Raw genomic sequence first — 20,061 nt, forward strand, 5'->3', positions numbered from 1 at the left:
GGCCCGGCCCGGTTCGGTTCGGTTCGGTTCCGCTCGGCGCTCCCCGCCGCAGCCCCGAGCACCTGCGCGGCCCCCGCCGCCCCCCTCCCCCCGCAGGCCCCGCCCCCGCCCCGCCCCCTGCTCCCCCCGCCCCCCTCCATCCATCGATGCGCTCGGCGCTCCGCACGTGGGAAGATGGCGGCGCCCGCGGGCGGCGCGGAGGCCCCGGTGCCGGTCCAGGCCCCGGTACCGGTCCCGGCAGCGGCCCCGGTGCTGGGGAGGCTCGAGGAGGAGGCGCGGCGCCGCCAGGAGCGGCTGCGGGCCCTGCGGCAGCGCACGCTGCAGGTGGGCACGTCCCGCGCGCCGCTGGGGCGGCGGGCCAGGCCTGCGCGGGGGGGGAGGCCTGTTCGCTATGGGGCTTGGGTCGGGGCTGTGAGGCGGAACGAGGCCCTTGGGGGGTCCCTTGGAGGGGCCGGACACAGCGAGGGGGTCCCAAGAAGTGTTTTGGGAAGGGGGGGTGCCCCTACACCTCCTCTATAGGCAGTGAGGCTGATTGGGGGGTCCCAAGAAGTGTTTTTTTTTGGGGGGGGGGGCGCCCCTGCATCTCCTCTATGGGTAGGGAGGTTGATTGGGGGGTGGGTTGTGGGGGGATGAGTCCTCCAGGCTCAGAAGCCCTGGGCGTTAGGGGGGGATGTGGGGCAGGTTGGAAGTGGGGGGACCCAGGGGCTCTGGGGGGTCGTGGGACAGAGAGTGGTTGGGGGGGACCTGGTTTTGGGGCACGGGAGGGAACAAGAAGAGGCTGGAGGGGGGCAGGGAGGGACCCCCTTGGTGAGGGGACACCCAGGCCGAGGAGCCGAGGGGGGTGAGGAGCCTGCAGAGCGGGCAGCCGTACCCGAGGGATTGGGAATGCGGGGAGAGGAGCCGGGATGGGCGCCCAGCCCTGCGCCCGGCGGGAGGGCCGGGGCTGCTGGAGCGAAGGGCACGGGGGGCCCCTCGACCCTGGGGACCCGTCCAGCTCCCTGGTGGCCCCCTCGGGCTCCCCCTCGCTTCTGCCCCGTGTCCTTGGCCTTTGTGTGAAACGGCAGCTGTGAAACGGCAGGTTTTGTGTCCTACCCGTTGCGGCACCCCTGGATTTTGGGGTTCTTTCTGCGGGGGCTGCAGAGATGGTCAGTAAGAGCAGGGAAAAGCGTGAGAGCTCGGAGAAGGATTCCCATAAGGAGCTGGGACAGCAATTCCAAAGCTCCATCCAAGAAGCCGCTCTTCTCTCCGTGCTCCCCATGCAGGGACCGATCCAGACAGAGCGACTTCCAAGCACCATCCTCCAATCCATCTCCTTCTTCCTACCCCTCGGAGTGAAATCCAAGGGTCATCTCAAGTCGTTCCTTGTGGCAGGAAGCTTTTCCACAGGGTGCTTGGAGCCAGGATGTTGCTGCAGTTAGTGCAGATCTTGCATCCATGCTGTGTCTAGGTTAAATTCTTAAGGATTTATTTTCCAAAAAGCTTCATGATGGAATGAATGTTCACCCAGAAAACTTGTTTTGACTGGTGGTTCTTGTTGCATTTCTGAATGATGAGCTTGGAAGGGGGAAAAATCTAATTTTTAGTTGGTGATAGAAGGAAAATGCAGTAAACTGGAGGAATTTAAGCATCCCCATCATGCGACCTGCATCAATTTTCATTTTTTTTTTAAATTGTATTTCCAGTGTAAACTAAATGGTGACTGTATTTCTGTCCCATCACTGCATCCTCAGAGCTAACACCAATTTTTTACCCTGTGCAAAACTGTGTTCTTGGCTCAGCCCTGCACTGACCCCTTTGTGGCTCCCCAGGAAAAGGGACTGCTGTGAAATTGCTTCTTGCTGCGGCTGTAAATTGGGACCAGAAACAGGCTGGATGGATCTCATGGAATTAAACGTCCTTAGCCTGTGTGTTTTAGCTCTTCAAAGTCTGCTCATCTGTATCATTTCCTTAAGCCCCCTTGGAAATTGGTTTTGGATGTTCCCTCATGCAGATAACTGCAAGAAACACTAATTGTGCTGTGGCTGTGTGATGTTACAGCTCCCTTGGGCTCCCAGGTTAAAATTCTGGGTTATAAAGTCCGTATTTGTCTGAAAACCTGGGGCCACAGCGTTTCCTGTGTATTTTTTATCTTTTTCTGCGTTCTCCCTTGGGCCACATGAGCCTTTTTTGGCTGTCAAAGCTCGTTTGTGGTTGCCAGTCCTCTCTATAAGTGAACTGCCCCTCGTGCCTGGTGCTTTGCTCCTTCTCTTGGCGTGACCTAATGGCACTCGTTACTGAGCTTATTTATTTTCTCTGGCCTCGAGCTTGGAGCGGCCTCCTGCACCATCCCGAGGTCTCTCCGGAGCGGCGTTCCCAGACAGATGGGATTTTTACCCAAAACCGTGTGGTGGCCTCAGTTCCAGGTATAACTGACACCTGAGAAACGTCAGTCAACACTCGCTAATACAACCGTGTTGAAAACCCTACGTGGGCCAACGCTGGGTTAAATCTCTGGCCCCACAACCAGCAAAGCTCCCGGTTTGAAGGCTGTTGTATCAGAGAGACCGTTTCCCTCCTAAATTCAATAAAATTCCCTTTCAGCAGCAAGTAATCAAACTTGTTTTATTACAAACCCCAACTCCAACTTGTTGGCATATCGAAGATTGCTTCCCATTCTGACAAAAAGTGCATTTTTGTGTCGTTTAACTGTAATCTTAAGTTTGCAACTTTTCCTTTCTTTAAAAAGAAAACAAAGGCAACACAAATGAACCCGAAATGGCCTGCGGCTGCTGCTGAGCGTGCCCGGTGCCCCAGGTTGCTGCAGGGCTGTGGTCGTTGTGGCTGGAAAATTAAACAGCCGCTTGCCCAGACCTGCAACTTGGTCCCTGTCCCTCTCGGCTCTGTGTGTGGTTCGTCCTTCCGCGCTGTTTCCCTCTCTGGGAGGGAAAACTCTGGTAAAACTCTTATTTTTTTAACGTGTTCAGACAGCACTGCGGTACCAGTTGGCTCTTCTGGCCGCTGGGATTCTCCCTGTGTATGAGGTTGTTATTTGAGACCGTTTTTACCCCCTGATCCATGTGCACTCGCTGGCGAAGGGCAGCAAAACGTTTTTGTTTAGTTTCTGCACGAATCTTGCCCACTGAAACCTCGTTTGTCCTTGCTTTTTGGACCCCAAAAGATCTATCTCTAACAGCAGAAGGCAAACGTGGGGGAAAATCAGTAGCCCAATGCCTAGAAACCTTTGGAAATTCCTAGGAAAAGGCATCGGGAGCGAGCTTAAGGTAAACCTTGTCGCATGGGGAACGCAGAGGGGTTGGGGTTGGAAGGGACCTCTGGAGATCCCTAATCCAAGCTGCCTGCCTGCGAGGAGCTGGGTTCCCATAATGACCGCCTTCTGACGAGCAGGTTGATAATTAACCATCGTTAGCCGCGACTGTAAACGTTTGGCCTCCTGCTTGCCCTTGAAGCTGCTTTTCCAACGCGCTTGGGTCTGTTTTGGAGCGGGACAAACACCTCGCTCGGCTGCAGCGTGGCCAATTCCGGGCTGGAAGAGCCTTAAAACAGCCACGTCCTGGTGGTTTTTCCCCTCCGTGCTTTACCAGCAGGTCCTGGGATATGTCTGGAAGCACCGAGTAATTTGGAGCTGGCGTCTGTTAAAAATACAGAACTATCTCCTTGGAAGATAACCAGATTCCTGGCTCATCCGTTATAGGGAAAACGGTGCTTGTAAAAGATCTCGGGAAGAGTTCAGCCCTTTTATCTGACTTAGATATCCCAGCAGAGCGATTGTGTCCTACACAACTGCCTTTTTTGCCTTGGGGAGGAATTTTTCGTTAAAAATATGTGTCTTTAGTAAAGGGCAGCTAGCTCATTCCTCGGGGGCAAGCAAGGAGGGGAAGCAGCGAGCGAGTTGTTATCCTTCCTGCAGGAAGCTGAGGGCTTTTCCCACCGCCGCTTGTTTTTAGCAGCAGGGATTGGAGCGGAGCAGGGGAGCGACCGTGGGGCTGCCCTTGGAAGGGGGGGATTTGGAGGCCACGTGTTTATTTTTCCTCCTCTTCCGTGTGAAGCCGCTGTCGTGGAATAAACCCCAGTGGGAGCCTCGTAACAGGAGGGTTAACCTCATGCAGGAAAGTGGCAGAGAGGTTGAGATCTGAGTTTTCCTGATTCTCATTAATCTCGAATGAATAAACTTGTCTCTCATTTGTTCCTTTGCTTGTTAAAATAGTCTTTTGGGGTAGCTTTTTTCCTTTCCTGTTAAAAATAAAACCTCTGAGGCTGCATGTCTCCTCTCCTCTGCGTTGACCAGCTTCATCCCGGTGCAGTGAGAGGTGGGAATTCCTGCAGGAATTTCCTTCGTGTGCCTTCTCCAAGGAAATGCCTGGCAGTTGCTGCAGGGAACATCAGCAGAGTCCTGAGCTCTTCGACTTAGCACCTTGTGTTTAAATTCAACATGATGACGAGTAACAGAGTTTAAGGTTGGCCTGGAACTTCTCTTTCCACGCAATCATTTGTCTGCCTTTCAGATTCAGGTTTTGAAGCTTTAGAAGCTTTTTCTTCACGTTTGGCAACTCCCTGGTAGCTTTTTTCTTTAATTTATTTTTACCTGGGGCTTGACATTGTTTTCCTAATTCCCTTTGGTTCCACGAATACGGCACATGCAAATTGTGAGGCACGGGCGTTTCAAGGGTAACTATTTCATCGGGAAAGCTGTAGCTTTGAAACAGAGAAGCGACGTTGACGGGCGCCTCGGACACATCCCGAGAGCGTCCGGAGCTGCGTAGCCAGAGACACGTTATTTATTTGTGCCTTTAGTGCTGCTGCTGCTCCTGGGTCTCTCGGGACGCCCGTGGCTTGGTGCCCACAACCTCAGGTTATTCCCGTCGGTGGGAAACAAAGCCGTAAGGAAACAGCGGGAACGCCCCTTGGTCCCTGGGGAGAAGGGTGTTATCTCCAGCCTTAAATCCGAGGTCGTGCCGCTAAAAATCCAGGCGGTTTGGGAGTGTTTGGGGGAGTTTGGGGCCTAGGAAAGTGCTAGCAGCGAGGGGAAGATGCTGAAAACTGGTGCTGTGTTTCTGCTTGCTCCCCTTTTCTGTCAGAAGTGAATGGTTTAAAGAGAGTTCTCCCAAAACACCTGCTTTGTAGTGGTTGGTTTCCTGCTTGTGAAGGAAACGGAGCCGGTCTGGAAATGAGGAGGAAAGGAAGGAAAGGCAGAGGGTGCGTGCGGGACACGTGGGCTCTCCTCTCCCCGAGGCCGTGGGATGTGACAGCCACCAATTCGTGGCACAAAAATAACCGGGGAAATAGCCAAAGAATGAGCAGCAATCCCCTCTTCCCCGCAAACCAGCGAGGGGAAGCGCAAAGCCCCTTCCCAGGCATCTTTTGTCCGCAGGATCCGCGTCCGGAGCGGATGGTTGTGTTTTGGGTTTCTATGGAAGTGCTTGTACACACACACATTTCGGAATTTTGTGTATGATATAAAAGCACGTGGGGCTCTTGAGCCGCCGTTCCCGTGGCCGGGTTCCCGTTTGCTCTCTGGTAGCCTTGTCTCACTCGCAGCATTCGGATGGAAAAAAGGCTCCTTGCTAGCCCGCTTTGAAAGCAGCATTTAGCATTTGCAATTATAAATAGACCTTGTGCAGGGATGTTGCATGTATATTTATGGCCGGACGTCTCACGCAGTGACCTGAGGAACGTAATAGCCTCGGGGCTATTTCTGTGCTACCAAAATGCCTCAAATGGCGCTCGGAAAGCGGCGACGCGGGAGCTTTTGGGGCAAGACTGGCTGATCTCGAGCACTCGGGGCAGCCAGGAAGGGTTTCCCTGGCCCCGTCGCTTCCCTGTGTTTCCCCCTCATTGGAAATGCAGTTTTGACCAAGTCTTTCCCTCGGCAGGTGTCTCGATCCCATGGATCCCGCGGACCCCGGCTCCGCGCTCGAGCGTGCCCTGTTTTCCCTCTCCGTTGTTTTTCCCGTTTTCCTGCAGCAAAGCGCGTTCCTGCAAGCCAAGTGCGAAGGGGCCGGGAAAGCAGTTGCTGTGGTAACAGGAATGCAGGAAAGTCATCCTGGCGAGGACAAAACACCCGCTCAGGGCTTGGTTTATGGGGGGCTTCTGTAGAAAATAATAAGTTTTTGGTGCAGCTCGGTGCCGTTGCCCCTTCTTGAGGCTGGATGTCCCGCTCTGGACACGGGTGGATGTTGGGACAGGAGTTACTCCCTGGGTCTGTATTCCCTTCGCCTCTTGGAGCTTTCCTAACTTCACGGACAGGGAATTCAGCTCTTGCTGCTGGAATGATGTGAGCGCTGGGTTGCTGGTAGCCACGGAGGGGTTTTCTTTAAAGTCTGTCCAAGCAGGTTGCCGGGCTAGCGAGGCAGAGCAGAAGGCTCTGGGAGTCTCTGCAAGCCCCCGAGTTCCCCGGCGTCTTTCCACCTCCAAGAGCAGAGTCAAATGCCAAGGGGGAGAAAACAAATCTGTGGGCAGGGAGCTGCACCCGTGGGGCCGCCCGGCCTTGCTGTTCAACGGGCTTTTTTGTGCCCTTCGCGAAAAAGAGACGGCAGAAAAAATAGGTTCAGCGGCGGGGCTGTCCCGCGGCAAGCGGGATCTAACCGAGGTGCTTTTCTTTCTTTTTTTCGTTTTTTTTTTTAAATAAATGCAGCGCTGGAGAAGGCCCGTGCGCGCAGGCTCCTCCTCGGGCAAACGCTTCACCTTTCGGCGAGGTCTTGGTGCCTGAACACGAGGCCGGTTGTAGCTGCTCTCTGGAGGAGAAGTGAAACCGTGTGAGGTTTTGTTTCTGCTTTTGGCCCCGAGCTCGGAGGTGACGGATTAACCCGCTTAGCTGCTCCTAAAACCCAAGCGTGGCCCCCTCGTCCCTCCAGGAAAACGTTCCCCAAGGTAGCAAATAGCATCCCGCTCCGCTGGTGCCTTGGAATTGAGGGATCTGCTCCTCTCCTGTGTGCTAGGAAGGAATTATTCTGATTTAAGAAAGCAGCAGTGAGGGGTTAAAACCTTCCGCTCGCTTTTGAGCTGGTTTTTGCTTTGACAGTGCCCTGCTTGGAAGGGAGAAGTGAAGTTTCTCCTGCATCGGGTGGGCGAAGTCTGTTCACAGCTCCCCAGGACCCAAAACAGCGCTTGCACTTTGCAATGTCATCTTCTTCCTGCCAGAACTATCCGTTTCCTCCCCTCAGACTTTCTGTATCTAATCGAAACTTGCCTGTTTTCACTGCACTTTCTGCATTAAGAAGTTGGTGCCTTTGCCAAGCGCGTGCACCAGTCCTTGCAGTGCAACCAGCGCCTGAAATCACAAGAACAGCTCGATTTAAAAGCAGCCAACACCTCTATTTTGCAATTATTTAGCGTTATCTGAAGGGAAGAAATACTTGTGTTTGCTTATAAACAACACAATTAGAAAAGCATGACAGAGACCTGCTGTTTTGCAGAGGGAAAGGGATTTTTGGAGGCCCTGGTGCAAAAACAAAGGTGTTGATATCAACAAAGGTTGATATTTGGAGGCTGTTTTGCTCCTTGGGTTGCTTTCTTCCGTGAAGTCGCCCCGTTCAATCTCCGATTTAACCATTTCCATAGCAACCAGCGGTGACTGAACCAGGATTATGACTTCAATAAGGCAAAAGGCAGCAGGGACACAGGAGCTCAGGCTCTTAAAAATCCTTTTTTTGCACAATTGCTGCAAGGTTGCAGTGAGCAAACGGCTGCTAAGTAGCTTGTTGGGAAATACCGGTGGATCTCGGGTTTGTCTTTAGTGATATTTTGAAGTTCAGAACTTCTTGCTGTAAAATTTTACAGCTCATTCTTCATTTTTTGGCTTCTTGTAACAGAATTGAATCTGGAGCTACTTTTAAGATGTGTTTTATTATTGCCAGTAGAAACCTGGAGTTACTCAAAGCCATCAAGAGACATTTCCTAGCTCTTAGTTTTCTTGGCAGCCCCAAGAAGGCCAAGAACATCCCCAGAAAGTGGTGAGGTGGGAACAAGGCTGCACATCTTGCTCCTCGCCAAGCTTCAGGGACATCTAGACGTAAATCTCTGCAAAGCAGTAAGTAAAAAGGCCCAGGATGGAGCTTTGGAGCATCTATTTCTTTCTGCTTCCTCAATAAGAGACACTTATTTGGCCAAAGAAGCAATTATCTGGTAGCATGACCATCCTCTAAGCCCTAATGAAAGATAAGGGCGTCATTAGTATTCCAGCCTTTGCTCCAAGACAAGAAGTTGGTATTAATTCCAATTAATAGAGGAGACTCGGGCTGTTTTGCTGGCTTTTTGGGATTGATGATGGATTGCTCGGCACGGCCGGGTTGCATTTAATCCTGGTGTGCAGTAGCCAAGGGGTTTGGAAGGGGCAGCAGCGCTCGAGCTGCGGAGGAACGGATGGAGATGGTCAAAACACCTCAATTTGGTAATTGCTGCTCTGGGTAAAGGCTAGTTCTGAGCAGGCAGCAGACGGTTCTTCAGACAGGAACCTTCAGGAGATGGTGAAGAGCAGCAAAATGAGCTTCAATTCTCAAGGCGTGTTTGAAAGAAGTGACCTCCTGGTGTCACACAGGATGACGAGCTGCTTTGCAGGCCAACAGTGATGAGAGGATGTTAGACATCTAGCAAAAACACTTACAATCAGGCCTGGCAGGTAATTTGCACCCCAGAATCTTTAAATAATCAGTTGAAGAGGCTGCTCACCCGCTGCGTTTTGATTTGATCTTTCCTGATTACTGGATCAATTCCAAAGGGCTGGAAGGGTGCGATTGAAATACCCCTGTTAAAGGTAAGAGGGGTAACGTGGGTGAAGCCAGTTAGGCTGTCACTCAATGGTGAATAAAACACTTTACAAATCCCTGTTCTCCTAAGAGCAAGGAAAAGGCAGCATCACTCTTGGCACGGGAATTTGCTTTAGGAAAAGCTGCTTTTTGCAGCACGCGCTGGCTCCAAATGTGAGCGCTCAGGTTGCCCCTGAGAAGGCAGGGGAAGGGCTTGACAAGGTGACCCGGAGCCGAGAGGTCTCAGTGGAGAATTGTCACCCAACAGACGTGTTGGGACGCGTTGGTGGGGCCTGTGCCCCCAGTGTTTCCATCTGTCACTTGGAAACGGGCGGCTGAACTTTCCGCTTCCCCGTGGCCAGGTGACTCAGAGCCCCAAGGTCAGGGCAGCAGCGGGTGACGGAGCCCTCTGGGAGTCAGGAGATGAAAAGGCCACTGCTGAATCCTGGATTTGTGCACAAAGCGAGGTGGATACTCTGAGTATTGTGTCCAGTTCTGGGCTCCACAGGACAAGAGGGATGTGGAGCTGCTGGAGAGAGACCAGCGCAGGGCTACAAGGATGATCAGGGGCCTGGAACATCTGCCCTATGAGGAGAGGCTGAGGGAGCTGGGCCTGTTCAGCCTGGAGAAGAGAAGGCTGAGAGGGGACCTGAGCAGTGTCTAGAAGTACCTCAAGGGAGGCAGTGAGGAGGATGGGGCCGGCCTCTTTTCACTGGTGGCCACCGACAGAACTAGAGGAAATGGCCCCAAACTGAAACACCAAAAGTTCCACAGGAACTTAAGGAAAAATTTCTTCCCAGTGAGGGTGCCAGAGCCCTGGAACAGGCTGCCCAGAGAGGTTGTGGAGTCTCCTTCTCTGGAGATCTTCAAACCCGCTTGGACGCAGTCCTGTGCCACGTGCTCTAGGTGACCCTGTGTGTGCAGGGGTTGGACTGGATGATCCCTAGAGGTCCCTTCCAACCTTCAGCATTCTGTGATTCTATGATACTGCTTTTCCGCACCTCCCGTGACCAGGTGAGCCCCTCGCTGCTGTTCCAGTGTTGGTGTTTTAAGGCATCTTCAAAAATCAGCATGTGGATGAGGAGAACCACCCGCAGTGCCTGATTCCGGCAGCTCATCCTGGTGGTTTCTCCATGCCTGTTCTCATCCTGGTAAGTGCCCGGGCGTCCTCGTCCTCCAAAGGCAGCAGCTCCAGGCACAGTCTTTAATGGCAGACGATGACAGGAACCAACAGCTGGAAGAAAACCGTGTCACTGTGCAGGTTTCAGCCACGCTCCCAGTGGAATGGATGCTCCATCTGCTGCCGTCAGGAGCAGGTTGTCTCCTTTGGCTTTTCTTGGAGACAACGTTCCACTTGGATGCCTGTCCCGTATAGGGATAGCTGGGAGAGACCTCCCAGATCTCCAGTGCCTCCGTTAAGTCAGATTGGATGGTTGAAATGACACTCTTGGCTTTCAGGCTTAGGATGTGATGCAAAGCGACAACCTGGGCAGGATCCTAGCAGGAAGAGAAGCTGGGATAAGGTATGGGAATCCCAGGAGAAAGTTTTGAGTATATTACCTATATGCACCAGAGCTGGCACTCGTCTCGCTGGTACCCGAGCCCGTTTCTCTACATCGTGATGCTCCAGCAGCCTCTCTCCTCACTGCCCTCCTGATGCACGTTAGGGCTTAGTTGTGTTGTCCACCTTGCCTGAATGACGTGTGGACAGATCCGTTCTTCTCGACCCAGCGCTGCCGACCAAATAACCTGGCTCGTAGCCCGCGTTTCGCAACCTTTCTAATGACGTGTAACTCCCCGAATATTCGAGGCCAAGGACGTAGGCTTTTACCTGCTCCCCTCCCAAGCTTGCCGAGGGCCTTGCAGGCGTTGCAGGCTGCCACCCTTCCTTGAACAACCTGATGCAAATCTTGGGTGCGTGCCCGAACAGGCAGCGCTTGGGCCTCTCCTCGTCTCCCACCTCTTCGCTGGCTGAGATGTCGAGAATGGAGCAGCAGGAGCCTAGGAGCAAGCGAGCTCTTCCACATCCAGTTTGTCTTTAGGCTGTCTCCTCCCCGGAGGCAGCAGGACGGGAATGACTTTGCTTGGCAAAGGGTCTTGTAGACCGTGTCTCCAATCGCACGAGTTGCAGCCGGCGATAAACACCTCACTGGGGGGCTCTGAAAAGAGGAATCGCTGGCGCGAGGGTAGAGCAGCACGAGGGTTATTTTGGGCTCCTCCTGCGGCGCGAGGCCTGCCCTTTTCCAGATGTGAGAAGAGGAAGCTGAACCGAAAAGCGGGGAGAGTCGAGTTCCGGCCGCGCACCTGTGGGAAGCACCCGAGGGGGACCCGAGCACCCGGCGGGTGACCCAAGCGCCGTGTTGGGCCGTCCAAATGCCCGTTGTGACGGGGCCGCCGTGAGGATGATGAAGGTCTTGAGTGAAGAAGGCCGAGTGAGGTGGCCCCGAGGCCGTCGCCGCTGTTGCGAGGTGCTTGGTGGAGCCGCGCGTGGGTGCCCGGAGAAGCGCAGCGTGGGCAGCTGCTTGGAAAGAGGACAGAGATGAAGCCCAAACCGAGCGTTTGAGGGACCCTCCCCGCGTTGCTCAACGAGGCCGGCCCCGTGACGCGCCGCGGCGCGAGGACGCCCGGCCTTGGGGGTGTTGAGCAAGCCGGGACGCCGAGCGCTCCTCGCGCCGGCGGAAACGGAGCCGCGCGCGCAAACAGCCTCCCTCGGCTGCGGTGTTTAGGGGAGTCGGTGCCAAACGGTGCCCAACGGTGGCCGCTGGACTCCGGGGCCCGTTCAGCACGTGTCGCCTCAGCCCTGGGGCTTGCTCTGGTTTCGGCCACCGCGCTGACGAAACCGAAACGTTGTCGGCGGAGCGGGCTGCAAACGGGGAACCGGCCTTAATTCCTCCTGCGTGGGAGCCCGACTTCAGACCTTTCCCTTTGCACCTTTATGAACCTGCAGCCTCTATTTCAGGCCCCTTCCTGCTCTTTCCAACGTGGAATATCCCCAGGGAGACTGTGGCACCCCTTCCCCTGTCACCCCAGGCTGCCCAACAGGGTATTTCCAGGACAGCTGTAGCAGAATGAGACCTTGGGTTGCAAATACTGTGGGGCTTTTTGCACCGCGTTGGTGGCAGCGCATTTAAATTTATGTATTTATTTCTTCTTCCTTCTATATCAGCAGGACTTCAGAAGAGATTTGGGTGCTAACGGGCATTAAACTGCAGAATCTACCTGGCAGAGAGGGGCTAAAGCCCTAGGACAGTGATAGGCTTCTCATATCAAATTATTTCAAGTTCTGAGGCGAAGAAGAATTTGGAGCAGTGTGAAAACTACAGTCTTGTCACGGGAAGAGCAGCCACAGCTCAGTGTGGGTATTTTTGGCCCTGTGTTATCTTTCTTAGCCTTTGAGAACCTGCTTATAACCGCTCCAGATAAAACTCTAGCGAGAGCAAAGCGCAAGACGGGCCCGAACCGCAGCTGAACCGTTTCCTGCCTCGGCGCTGCTCGCACGTCACCTACTTTTCAAGACGCTGTTTTGTAACCCGGGTTAAAGGCAGGTACCCCAGAAAGGCACCGCAAGCCACCTGCTGCCCTGGGAAACCTTCCCGATCCTTTCGGGGGCTGGAAATAGGATTTGCTGGCAAATACCTTTGGCACCTTGGTGCTTTTTAGGTGGCAAAACAAGCACGGATGTGTTTGGTGCCGAGTGCTTCGTTCAGCCACGGGGCACGCGGGGCTTTTGCAAGGAGGTTTAACAAACTAATGTGTTTTGTTTATAGCTCCCTGCAGCCAAAATAGCAGTATCTGTGGCGATCCTGAAGGTTTGGGGATGTGTGTCCGCCCCGGGCCTCCTGCTCAGGGTTTTTATTTGCTCCCTGTGATTTCCAGAAAGGCCCAGGCCTCACAGATCCTCTTTTCTCTCTTCCAGAATAAGGACGGTGAGAAGAAGCAGCTCAGAGAAGATGAGGAAGAGGAGCCCGTCAGGCACAAGTAATTATTTATTTATTCCCATTTGTCCCTTACGGGTGTATTATTCCAGTGCTGGTCTCTCGTTTGCTAATTAAGAGCTTTCCTGGGATTCTGACATGCCGAAGTTTGGGCGTATGTGAATTTAATCTCTTGGTGTCAGTGACTTGAAATGTGCAGCTGTGCCGGGGACCAGCTGAGCGCACCGTGGGTAAGTTCCTTAGGAAAGGATGGAGGGATGAAGTTCAGCCTGGAATCGCAGGACAGTCTCCTGCAACCTCCTCTACAGGGAACTCGAGCTGCCCACGGAGAGTGGAATAACCCCCTGGCCACCCCGAACGCTCTCAGTTCTGCCCCATATGGGGAATTTCTCCTGGCAGAAGCTGCCCATGCTGCCTCGTTTGGCTCTTGAGAATGTCACAGTGTCTCGAAGCTGCTTTCTCGACTCCCTCGTGCTGGGACAGGGCTGAGTCGCGCCGCGGCCGCGGTGAATAATGAATAAACGGCGCCCGCGCCGCTCGGCTGCCACCCGATCCCTGCGGATCACCAACCCGGCCCGGGAGCTCCCGCGCCTCCCAGCCGGGCAGCTCTGCTTGTCGAACCGCCTGTTTCTGCAGCTGAAATCAGGCGGGGGGCTTTAACGTGCCATGAAAATACTGTTTCCTCTTAGCTTCTCATTTTCCAGCGCCAGCGCCGGACCTGCAGCCCGGCCCCTGCTTCACACCCTGCAACAGCAGCTCCCCGGGCGCCACTTTTATAACCCCGCAGCCGCCGCGCTGCTCTCGGCAGCTTCCTGTTTGCGCCGCCCGCGGCCCCTTTTTGGCCCTGGTTTTTTATCTCTCGTGCCGCACGGTACCGCCGCGGCAGCGAGTGCTGACGGGGCCTTCCGTGGAAAAAACAACAAACCAAAACGCGATCCTTTCGCGGCCGTTTCAGCTCTAATCGCCCCCTCTCCGAGGAGTTTAAGTGTCCCCAGCTCGTGGGGCTTCTCTCTTGGTTTGTTTTTAAGCTCTGCTCAAGCAGGAACTCCCTCCCGCGCCGGCTCCTTTGGAAGCTGCGCCCGGCAGGGTGTGGATGGACTTCGGCCCTTCCGCTCCGCTCGGGAAAAGCCGCCGTCGCCTCCGGGGATTTGCGGCGGCCCCCGGGGAGGCGCCAGGCTCTGGAGTTGGGCTCTGGGCGCGCTGAGCTCGCCAGGAATGCCCTGAATGTAAACAGAAATCCATGGAGGGCGCCGAGAGGGGAAAAGAGGAGCCGAAGCTTTAGCCTTTTCCCCGCTGACTAGCGGGATCCCTGGGATCCCAAAGGTGCCCCGGGCAGGCTGAGGAGCTCAGCAGGGCTTCGTGCTGGGGGAATCGTGGTTGCTCCCGTTCTGAGGTCACCCAGAGGCAGGTCCAAGTCCAGGTGTCTTCGGAGCTGCGAATGGAGAGGATGGGGGCGCAAAGGAGGAAGCTCAAACAACCTCAGGGAGGGTGGGAGACCTCAAAGCCCTTCTGCAAGGGCCACCAGGAAGCTGCTCCCTGCCTTCCTTGGAGAGATCTTCAGGAGAAACCGGGTGGCCGTGCCGGCTCTGGGGCATTCCCTGAGTTCCCGCACCGGCACACTCGGCTCTCGGAGCGGCAGGATGCCGGGATATCCCTGACGGCTCCGAATCTCCGCTTGTCCCTTGCCTTCCACCCTGGGTGAGGAATTGGGAAGCGTGGGGGCAAACACTGCACCCTCCCCATGACTAAAACTGGGGGAAACCTGCGGAGCCCCCGTGCGTCGGTGCTGGAGTCTCCTGCTCCATGGTCCTTGGTTCTCCAGCCCTTCTCGCCGCTCCTCCTGCCTTCATGGGATACATCCTGGAGCAGGGAAGAGGCCACCGCTCTGCGGCTCCTCCAGGGACTTGGGACCTCCCCGGTGTCTCCTCTCGCAGTAACTTTTTCCATGTTTGAGTGCGGCTCCCCGGGACCACCCGCGAGGGAGGGAATTTTGGAAAGGCGGAGGGATGAAATGAAGCCCTCGCGCGGGTTTCCCTTTTAAAGGGCAATGTGGGAATCATTGTCCAGGACATTTGGTTTTGAGCAAACTCAGAAAACAAAGTCTCTTCAAACAGGGGCTCTGCAGCAGCACGAGAAGGTTGAAGGGCAGTAAATCCTCAAAGCAGATGGGATTTCTTCTCCAGGGCTTTGGAAGGGGCCTCGGCGCGTTGATGCGTCACCCGGAGATGTGGAGCGTCGTTCGCTCATCGGAACACGATGTCTGTCCATAGAGCCCTCGGGGCTGGAGGAGGGAGCAGAAACAGCCTTGGACGTGGTCTTGGGGGGTTGGTTTTGCACCGTTCTTTTCCCATTCAGCTGGGGCCTTTCCAACTATCCTGCTCCTATCCCTTCCATCCCCGGCCAGGGGCTCCAGGCTCGCGAGGATGAGCAGATCCGAGCAGATCCTTGACCATCTTCCCAAAATGAGGCCCCGGTTGCTCCTTGCTGCTCTCAGGGGGAGCTCGCGTGTCCCTGGGGAGGCAGCTGAGGATGAAGAGGAGGATGAGGGTCTCCCAGCGAGGTGGTACCAACCGTCCTGGCCGCGTTGATGGGATGAGGGAGCTCATCCCGACTTCCATGCTGACTTCCTCCCGCTGGGATGGGGAGAAGGAGCTGCAGGCCGTTCCTTTTGGCAAGACCATCGTCTAAAGCAGGTCCCGCGCTCCGGGGCCGGCTCCTCCGCGGCGCCTGTTGCCAACAGCCGCCCGCGCTCCCGTTGTTGTGGGAACGGCGGTAATTCACCGCCTGGGAAGGGCTCCGGGCTGTCTCCCTGGAACGCGGCGCGAGAGCCGCCGCTGACACCTGAACTCTAGTTAACCCTCCCAGGGAGGACGAGCAACGTCTTGTTCCACATATATCTGTATATGTGTGGGGGTGTGTGCACATATTTTTCTTTTGCGTGCACAAATATATATAAAAACATATATATGTATAGATACATAAATACATATTTGTTTTTTTAACTCTGTCTCCTTTGAGGGCTGTGGGGGGAGCATCTCTAGGCATCTTTGCAGCCCCAGTGCTGGTGAGAAGAGGAAGAGGGATGAAATAAGGCCAGTTTGTGCACGTGCACCCAGAGATGTCGGAAAAATAATCGGAGCCTTTGGAAGCAGATTCAGCTTGTGGACTCAGCCCGGGGGTGGCTCTGTGCCCCGGCGAGCGAGGATGGTGCCGTGGAAGGGGACGGAGAGGGATTGGGGTTGCGCTTGGGGTTGAAATAATTCGTGTTAAATGTCATGTACTGAATGCACCCTGTATTAAGAGAATAAAAAGAAAAGGAGAGAGAGGAGAATAAAAAGAGAAAAGGAGAGAGAGGAGAATAAAAGAGAAAAGGAGAGAGAGGAGAATAAAAGAGAAAAGGAGAGAGAGAAGAATAAAAAAGGAGAGAGAGAAGAATAAAAAGAGAAAAGGAGAGAGAGAATAAAAGAGGAGAGAGAAGAATAAAAAAGGAGAGAGAGAATAAAAGAGGAGAGAGAAGAATAAAAGAGAAAAGGAGAGAAGAATAAAAGAGGAAAGGAGAGAGAATAAAAGAGGAGAGAGAAGAATAAAAAGAGGAGGAGAGAGAGAAGAATAAAAAGAAGAGAAGAGAGAGAAAAATAAAAGAGAAGAGGAGAGAGAGAAGAATAAAAAAGAGGAGAGAGAGAAGAATAAAAAGAGGAGAGAGAGAAAAATAAAAGAAAAGGAGAGAGAAAAGAATAAAGAGAGAAAAGGAGAGAGAGAAGAATAAAAAGAGAAAAGGAGAGAGAGAAGAATAAAAAAGAGGAGAGAGAGAAGAATAAAAAGAGGAGAGAGAGAAAAATAAAAGAGAAAAGGAGAGAGAAAAGAATAAAGAGAGAAAAGGAGAGAGAGAAGAATAAAAAGAGAAAAGGAGAGGTAAAAAAGAGAGCCTGTGGTGCCTAAGTGCTGGGAGCCAGGATGGGCTCCTGGCCCCTTGACTAAGGCTCCGGGTTTGGGAATGTCCCGCTGGCAGCTGAAGTTCCCTGGTGTGTTTGTTGAATCCCTGCGTTATTAGCGGGGCCGGAGCAGGAACAGGGTGAGCCCTGGCGCGGGCGGCGCGGAGGAGGGAGCGCCTGCGCCCTGGGAGGGGACGCGGGGAGGAATTTCTGGGTGTCCTCGCGGTCACCGCGGGCTGCGCCACCCACTTGCTGCAAAACCTGCTTTTTTCCTCCCTGTTTGACGCCGCACCCCGGCCTGGAGCCCTTCCAGCAGCAGCTCCGGGAGCTGCTTCCCCGTCTTTCACCCTGAGCTGACGCACGGACTTTGCCCCGTCCGTCCCCAAAAATCCTGGGGTCTTTTGGGCCCCAACCCGCTGTGTTTGTGGCACTTCTGTTGGCACCAGCCTCTTGCTCCTCTCTGTCCCCGTGGCAAAATGTGACCTCTTAATGCAAATAAATGCCCCAATGTGCATAGCAATCCCAGCTGGGAAGTCGCCTCCTCCTAATGGAGCATCTCCCTTTCTGTCCTGCTGATGCCAGTTAAGCTGGACCTAAAAGGGAGCTAGGCTGAAGGTCAGAGCTTGGGTCTGGCCATCGGTTGCTCCCTCTTGGCTTTGGCCCGGGCCGCCTCTCACCCCTTTGTGCTCTTCCCCTTCCTTCCAGGGAGCTCCGGCTGCGGAACTACGATCCCGAGGACGAGGAGCTGAAGAAGAGGAAGGTGCCGCAGGCCAAGCCGGCCTCAGGTGGGTGGGAGCTGCAGCGTGGGACGCGACGGAGCTGGGACAGCGCCAACAGGGACCGGGAGCTTCCTCCGACCTCGCGGTCTGGAGGTTCTCAGAGCCCTCCTGGGCCTCAGCCGTGCTCCTCGCTTCGCCGCTGCGGCTCCCACATCTCCTTTTTTGCTAGTTTTGATTCCCCAGCTGGGTTTGCAGCCGCCCTGCGCTGCTCAAACCCGGTGTGTGCCCGAGCGAAGGGGCCCCGGGAGCGGGGCTGCTCGGGGACATTGGGGCTCTTCTCCTCGAAGTGCCTTTAAATCCACATTAGCTGCGAGTCCGGGATGTTCAAGCTGCTCTTTCCACCACAAAGCCCCTGCACACCTTTGAAAGGGAGCCAAAGGGGAGGCGTTGCCTTCAGCTCGAAATATTAAGTCCTCCTGGGAGAGATGTCTTTAAAATGCCCTCAATAAAAGGCTGCCTGTGCCTGGCGGCGAAGCGCCTGCAGGAGAGAGTGCTGACAGGGCAGTTTCTTTATCCTTCTGTCAAAGTTTAAAACTTCCTCCTATTCTTCGCCCGCATGTGGCTGGGAATTGGGAACAGCCTTTTTGGCTGCTTTCAGTAAAACCCAGACCCTCTCGGGAGCCGCGCTGCCCCTTGGATGCAATTCCCGGGTCCGGAGCAATATGAACGTCGTCCTGTTGTCACCCTCTATTTCCTGGGACGCTTTGCTCCGTATGAAGCCTCCGGGACCACGGAGGAGGAGTGAAAACCCAGGACTGCTGAGCTGGTACCTTGGGGTTGGTCCCAAATCTTTGCCTGAAGTGCAAGAGCAGGTTGGGTCAGATCAAGGCCTGTTTTAGCCTCTTGCCATCGTGATTTCTGGGAATGAGGGAGCCTAAAGGCTGCTGTGGTGTGAGCGCTGCCTCCTTCTCCGTGGAGCTGTCGATGCTTTCGGGAGCGCGGCTCCTTCAGGAAAACGCCAGGCTGCTTCCCAGGAAGAGGTGCAGAGCCCGGCGGTGCCGTGGACTTCAGAGGAAGGGGTTGTGGATGCAGCACGCCCCGTGGTTGTGGTTTTGGGTCGTTGGCAGCTGATTTGAGGCAGGCCCTGGCCTGCGGGTGCTGCTCCGTGCTGCGCTCTCAAGGCAGTGCCTTTCCTAGCGGCTTTTCCAAAGCAATCCCAGAGCTCCGGGGAGGCGGTTCCTTGACTTATCCCATGTCCTGCCCTGACGCTGATGCTGTTCCCCCATCTAGTGGAAGAGAAGGTGAAGGAGCAGCTGGAGGCTGCCAAGCCGGAGCCCATCATCGACGAGGTGGTAGGTACCCGGGGAGCCGCTCGGCGCCCGCGGCCCCGTTCCCGGCGGCTCTCACTGGGTGTCCCCGCTCTTCCCTAGGACCTGGCGAACCTGGCGCCCAGGAAGCCGGACTGGTGAGTGCCAAGGGCCCTTCCCTGGTTGTGCTGCTGGGAAAGTGGGAAACGGGAAGGCTGGTCCTGCCTTTGAGGAAGATGCCAGGCCAAGGGCTGTTTCTCTGTCTTCCTTATGCCGAGTGACACCCTGGTGTCCTTTGGGGCGCTTGTCACCGAGGTGGCCTTGGTGGGCTGTGCTGGACACCCTCTGCTCCGGGCTCTTCGTAGGAGGAGCCGGGGGAGCTCTGCCCCTCTGGAAGGGGTAACGCGGCCCCCACATTCCTACCGGTGTCCGGAGGAGGATTCGTGACCTTATCGTTCTTCTCCCCAGGGATTTGAAGCGAGACGTAGCCAAGAAGCTGGAAAAACTGGAGAAGAGGACGCAGAGAGCCATCGCCGAGCTGATCCGTGCGTTACGGTGCTGCGGGAATGCCGGTTTTTCCCAAGGGATTACACACAATCCTTGTCGGGAGCTCGGTGCCTGGCTGTTGGGCAAGGGAGGGAACGGGCGGAGGTTGATCCTCCTGCTTGATTCCCTTCCCAAAAGGGCAAGGGAGCCTCTCTGGCTCTGAATCCCTGGAGAGGGAGCTCCCTCGTCGTGTGATGCGGCAGGACCCAGGGCAATGGGGGGACAAACGTCACCTTTGTCCCTGTAGGAGCAGGCGCCTTTCCAGCAGGGTGGTGGCGGATCTCGGGGGCTCGGGGCTGCCATTGGGGTCCTCCACCTCATCCCACGTGTTCCCGGGCACGGCGAATGTCTCGCTCAGCAGCTTCTCCCTTCTCCTTTGCAGGAGAGAGGCTGAAGGGCCAGGAAGGGGAGCTGGCGTCGGCCGTGGGCTCCGCGAAGCAGGACGGGAGCGACTCTGAGTGAGGAGCCCCACGCGGCAGCCGCGGGCTCTGCGGGCCCCCCTTGGCCATCAGCACCAACCTCCTGTCTTCTCGGGACCTGCTGCTGGCGAAATGCCGTGGAAGGAGAGGGACAGACACTCCGAAACGGTGCCTGGTTGTGAAGAGCGTTTCACAGGCACCTTCTTGGGACCAACCTCACTGCCAGCAGACGCTGGTGGGAGCAGGACAGACACCCGCGTTAGCTTCAACCTGGACTGGCAGAGCAAGTGTAAGCAAAAGGGCTGGTGCCAAAGAAGATACTGACCATCCACAGAGCAGCAGAAACCACCCTCGGGACCTCTTGTCATTCTACATCGGGCATCGGGCTCCCGTGGTGCAGCTGATGTGTGGTTTGTTCTGTTCCCTCAAGCTTCCAGGTCCTTCAGGCTGTGCCGCGTGTTT

General features: G+C 55.2%; 1 protein-coding gene across 1 annotated transcript; it reads left to right on the forward strand.

Moving 5' to 3' along the window:
* The first annotated feature begins 174 nt into the window (after window positions 1–174).
* Window positions 175–19,661, forward strand: CCDC12 (coiled-coil domain containing 12). The gene is made up of 7 exons (XM_088533271.1): window positions 175–324; window positions 12,658–12,719; window positions 17,314–17,393; window positions 18,618–18,679; window positions 18,758–18,792; window positions 19,103–19,179; window positions 19,563–19,661. Exons 1-7 carry the CDS (start codon window positions 175–177, stop codon window positions 19,640–19,642), a joined length of 546 nt encoding a protein of 181 aa, XP_088389397.1. The 3' UTR covers window positions 19,643–19,661.
* Window positions 19,662–20,061: the final 400 nt, after the last annotated feature.

This window comes from Tinamus guttatus, unplaced genomic scaffold (assembly GCF_059628265.1).
Source record: "Tinamus guttatus ecotype Peru unplaced genomic scaffold, ASM5962826v1 Tinamus_guttatus_pri_ptg000490l, whole genome shotgun sequence".
Classification (NCBI taxonomy): domain Eukaryota; kingdom Metazoa; phylum Chordata; class Aves; order Tinamiformes; family Tinamidae; genus Tinamus; species Tinamus guttatus.

Excerpts from the sequence above, each read along its gene's own strand:
- CCDC12 (XM_088533271.1), top strand. The coding sequence starts at position 175 with ATGGCGGCGCCCGCGGGCGGCGCGGAGGCCCCGGTGCCGGTCCAGGCC. Across the intron at positions 325-12,657 it reads TGCGGCAGCGCACGCTGCAG|AATAAGGACGGTGAGAAGAA; the intron begins GTGGGCACGTCC and ends TCTCTCTTCCAG. Across the intron at positions 18,680-18,757 it reads AGCCCATCATCGACGAGGTG|GACCTGGCGAACCTGGCGCC; the intron begins GTAGGTACCCGG and ends GCTCTTCCCTAG.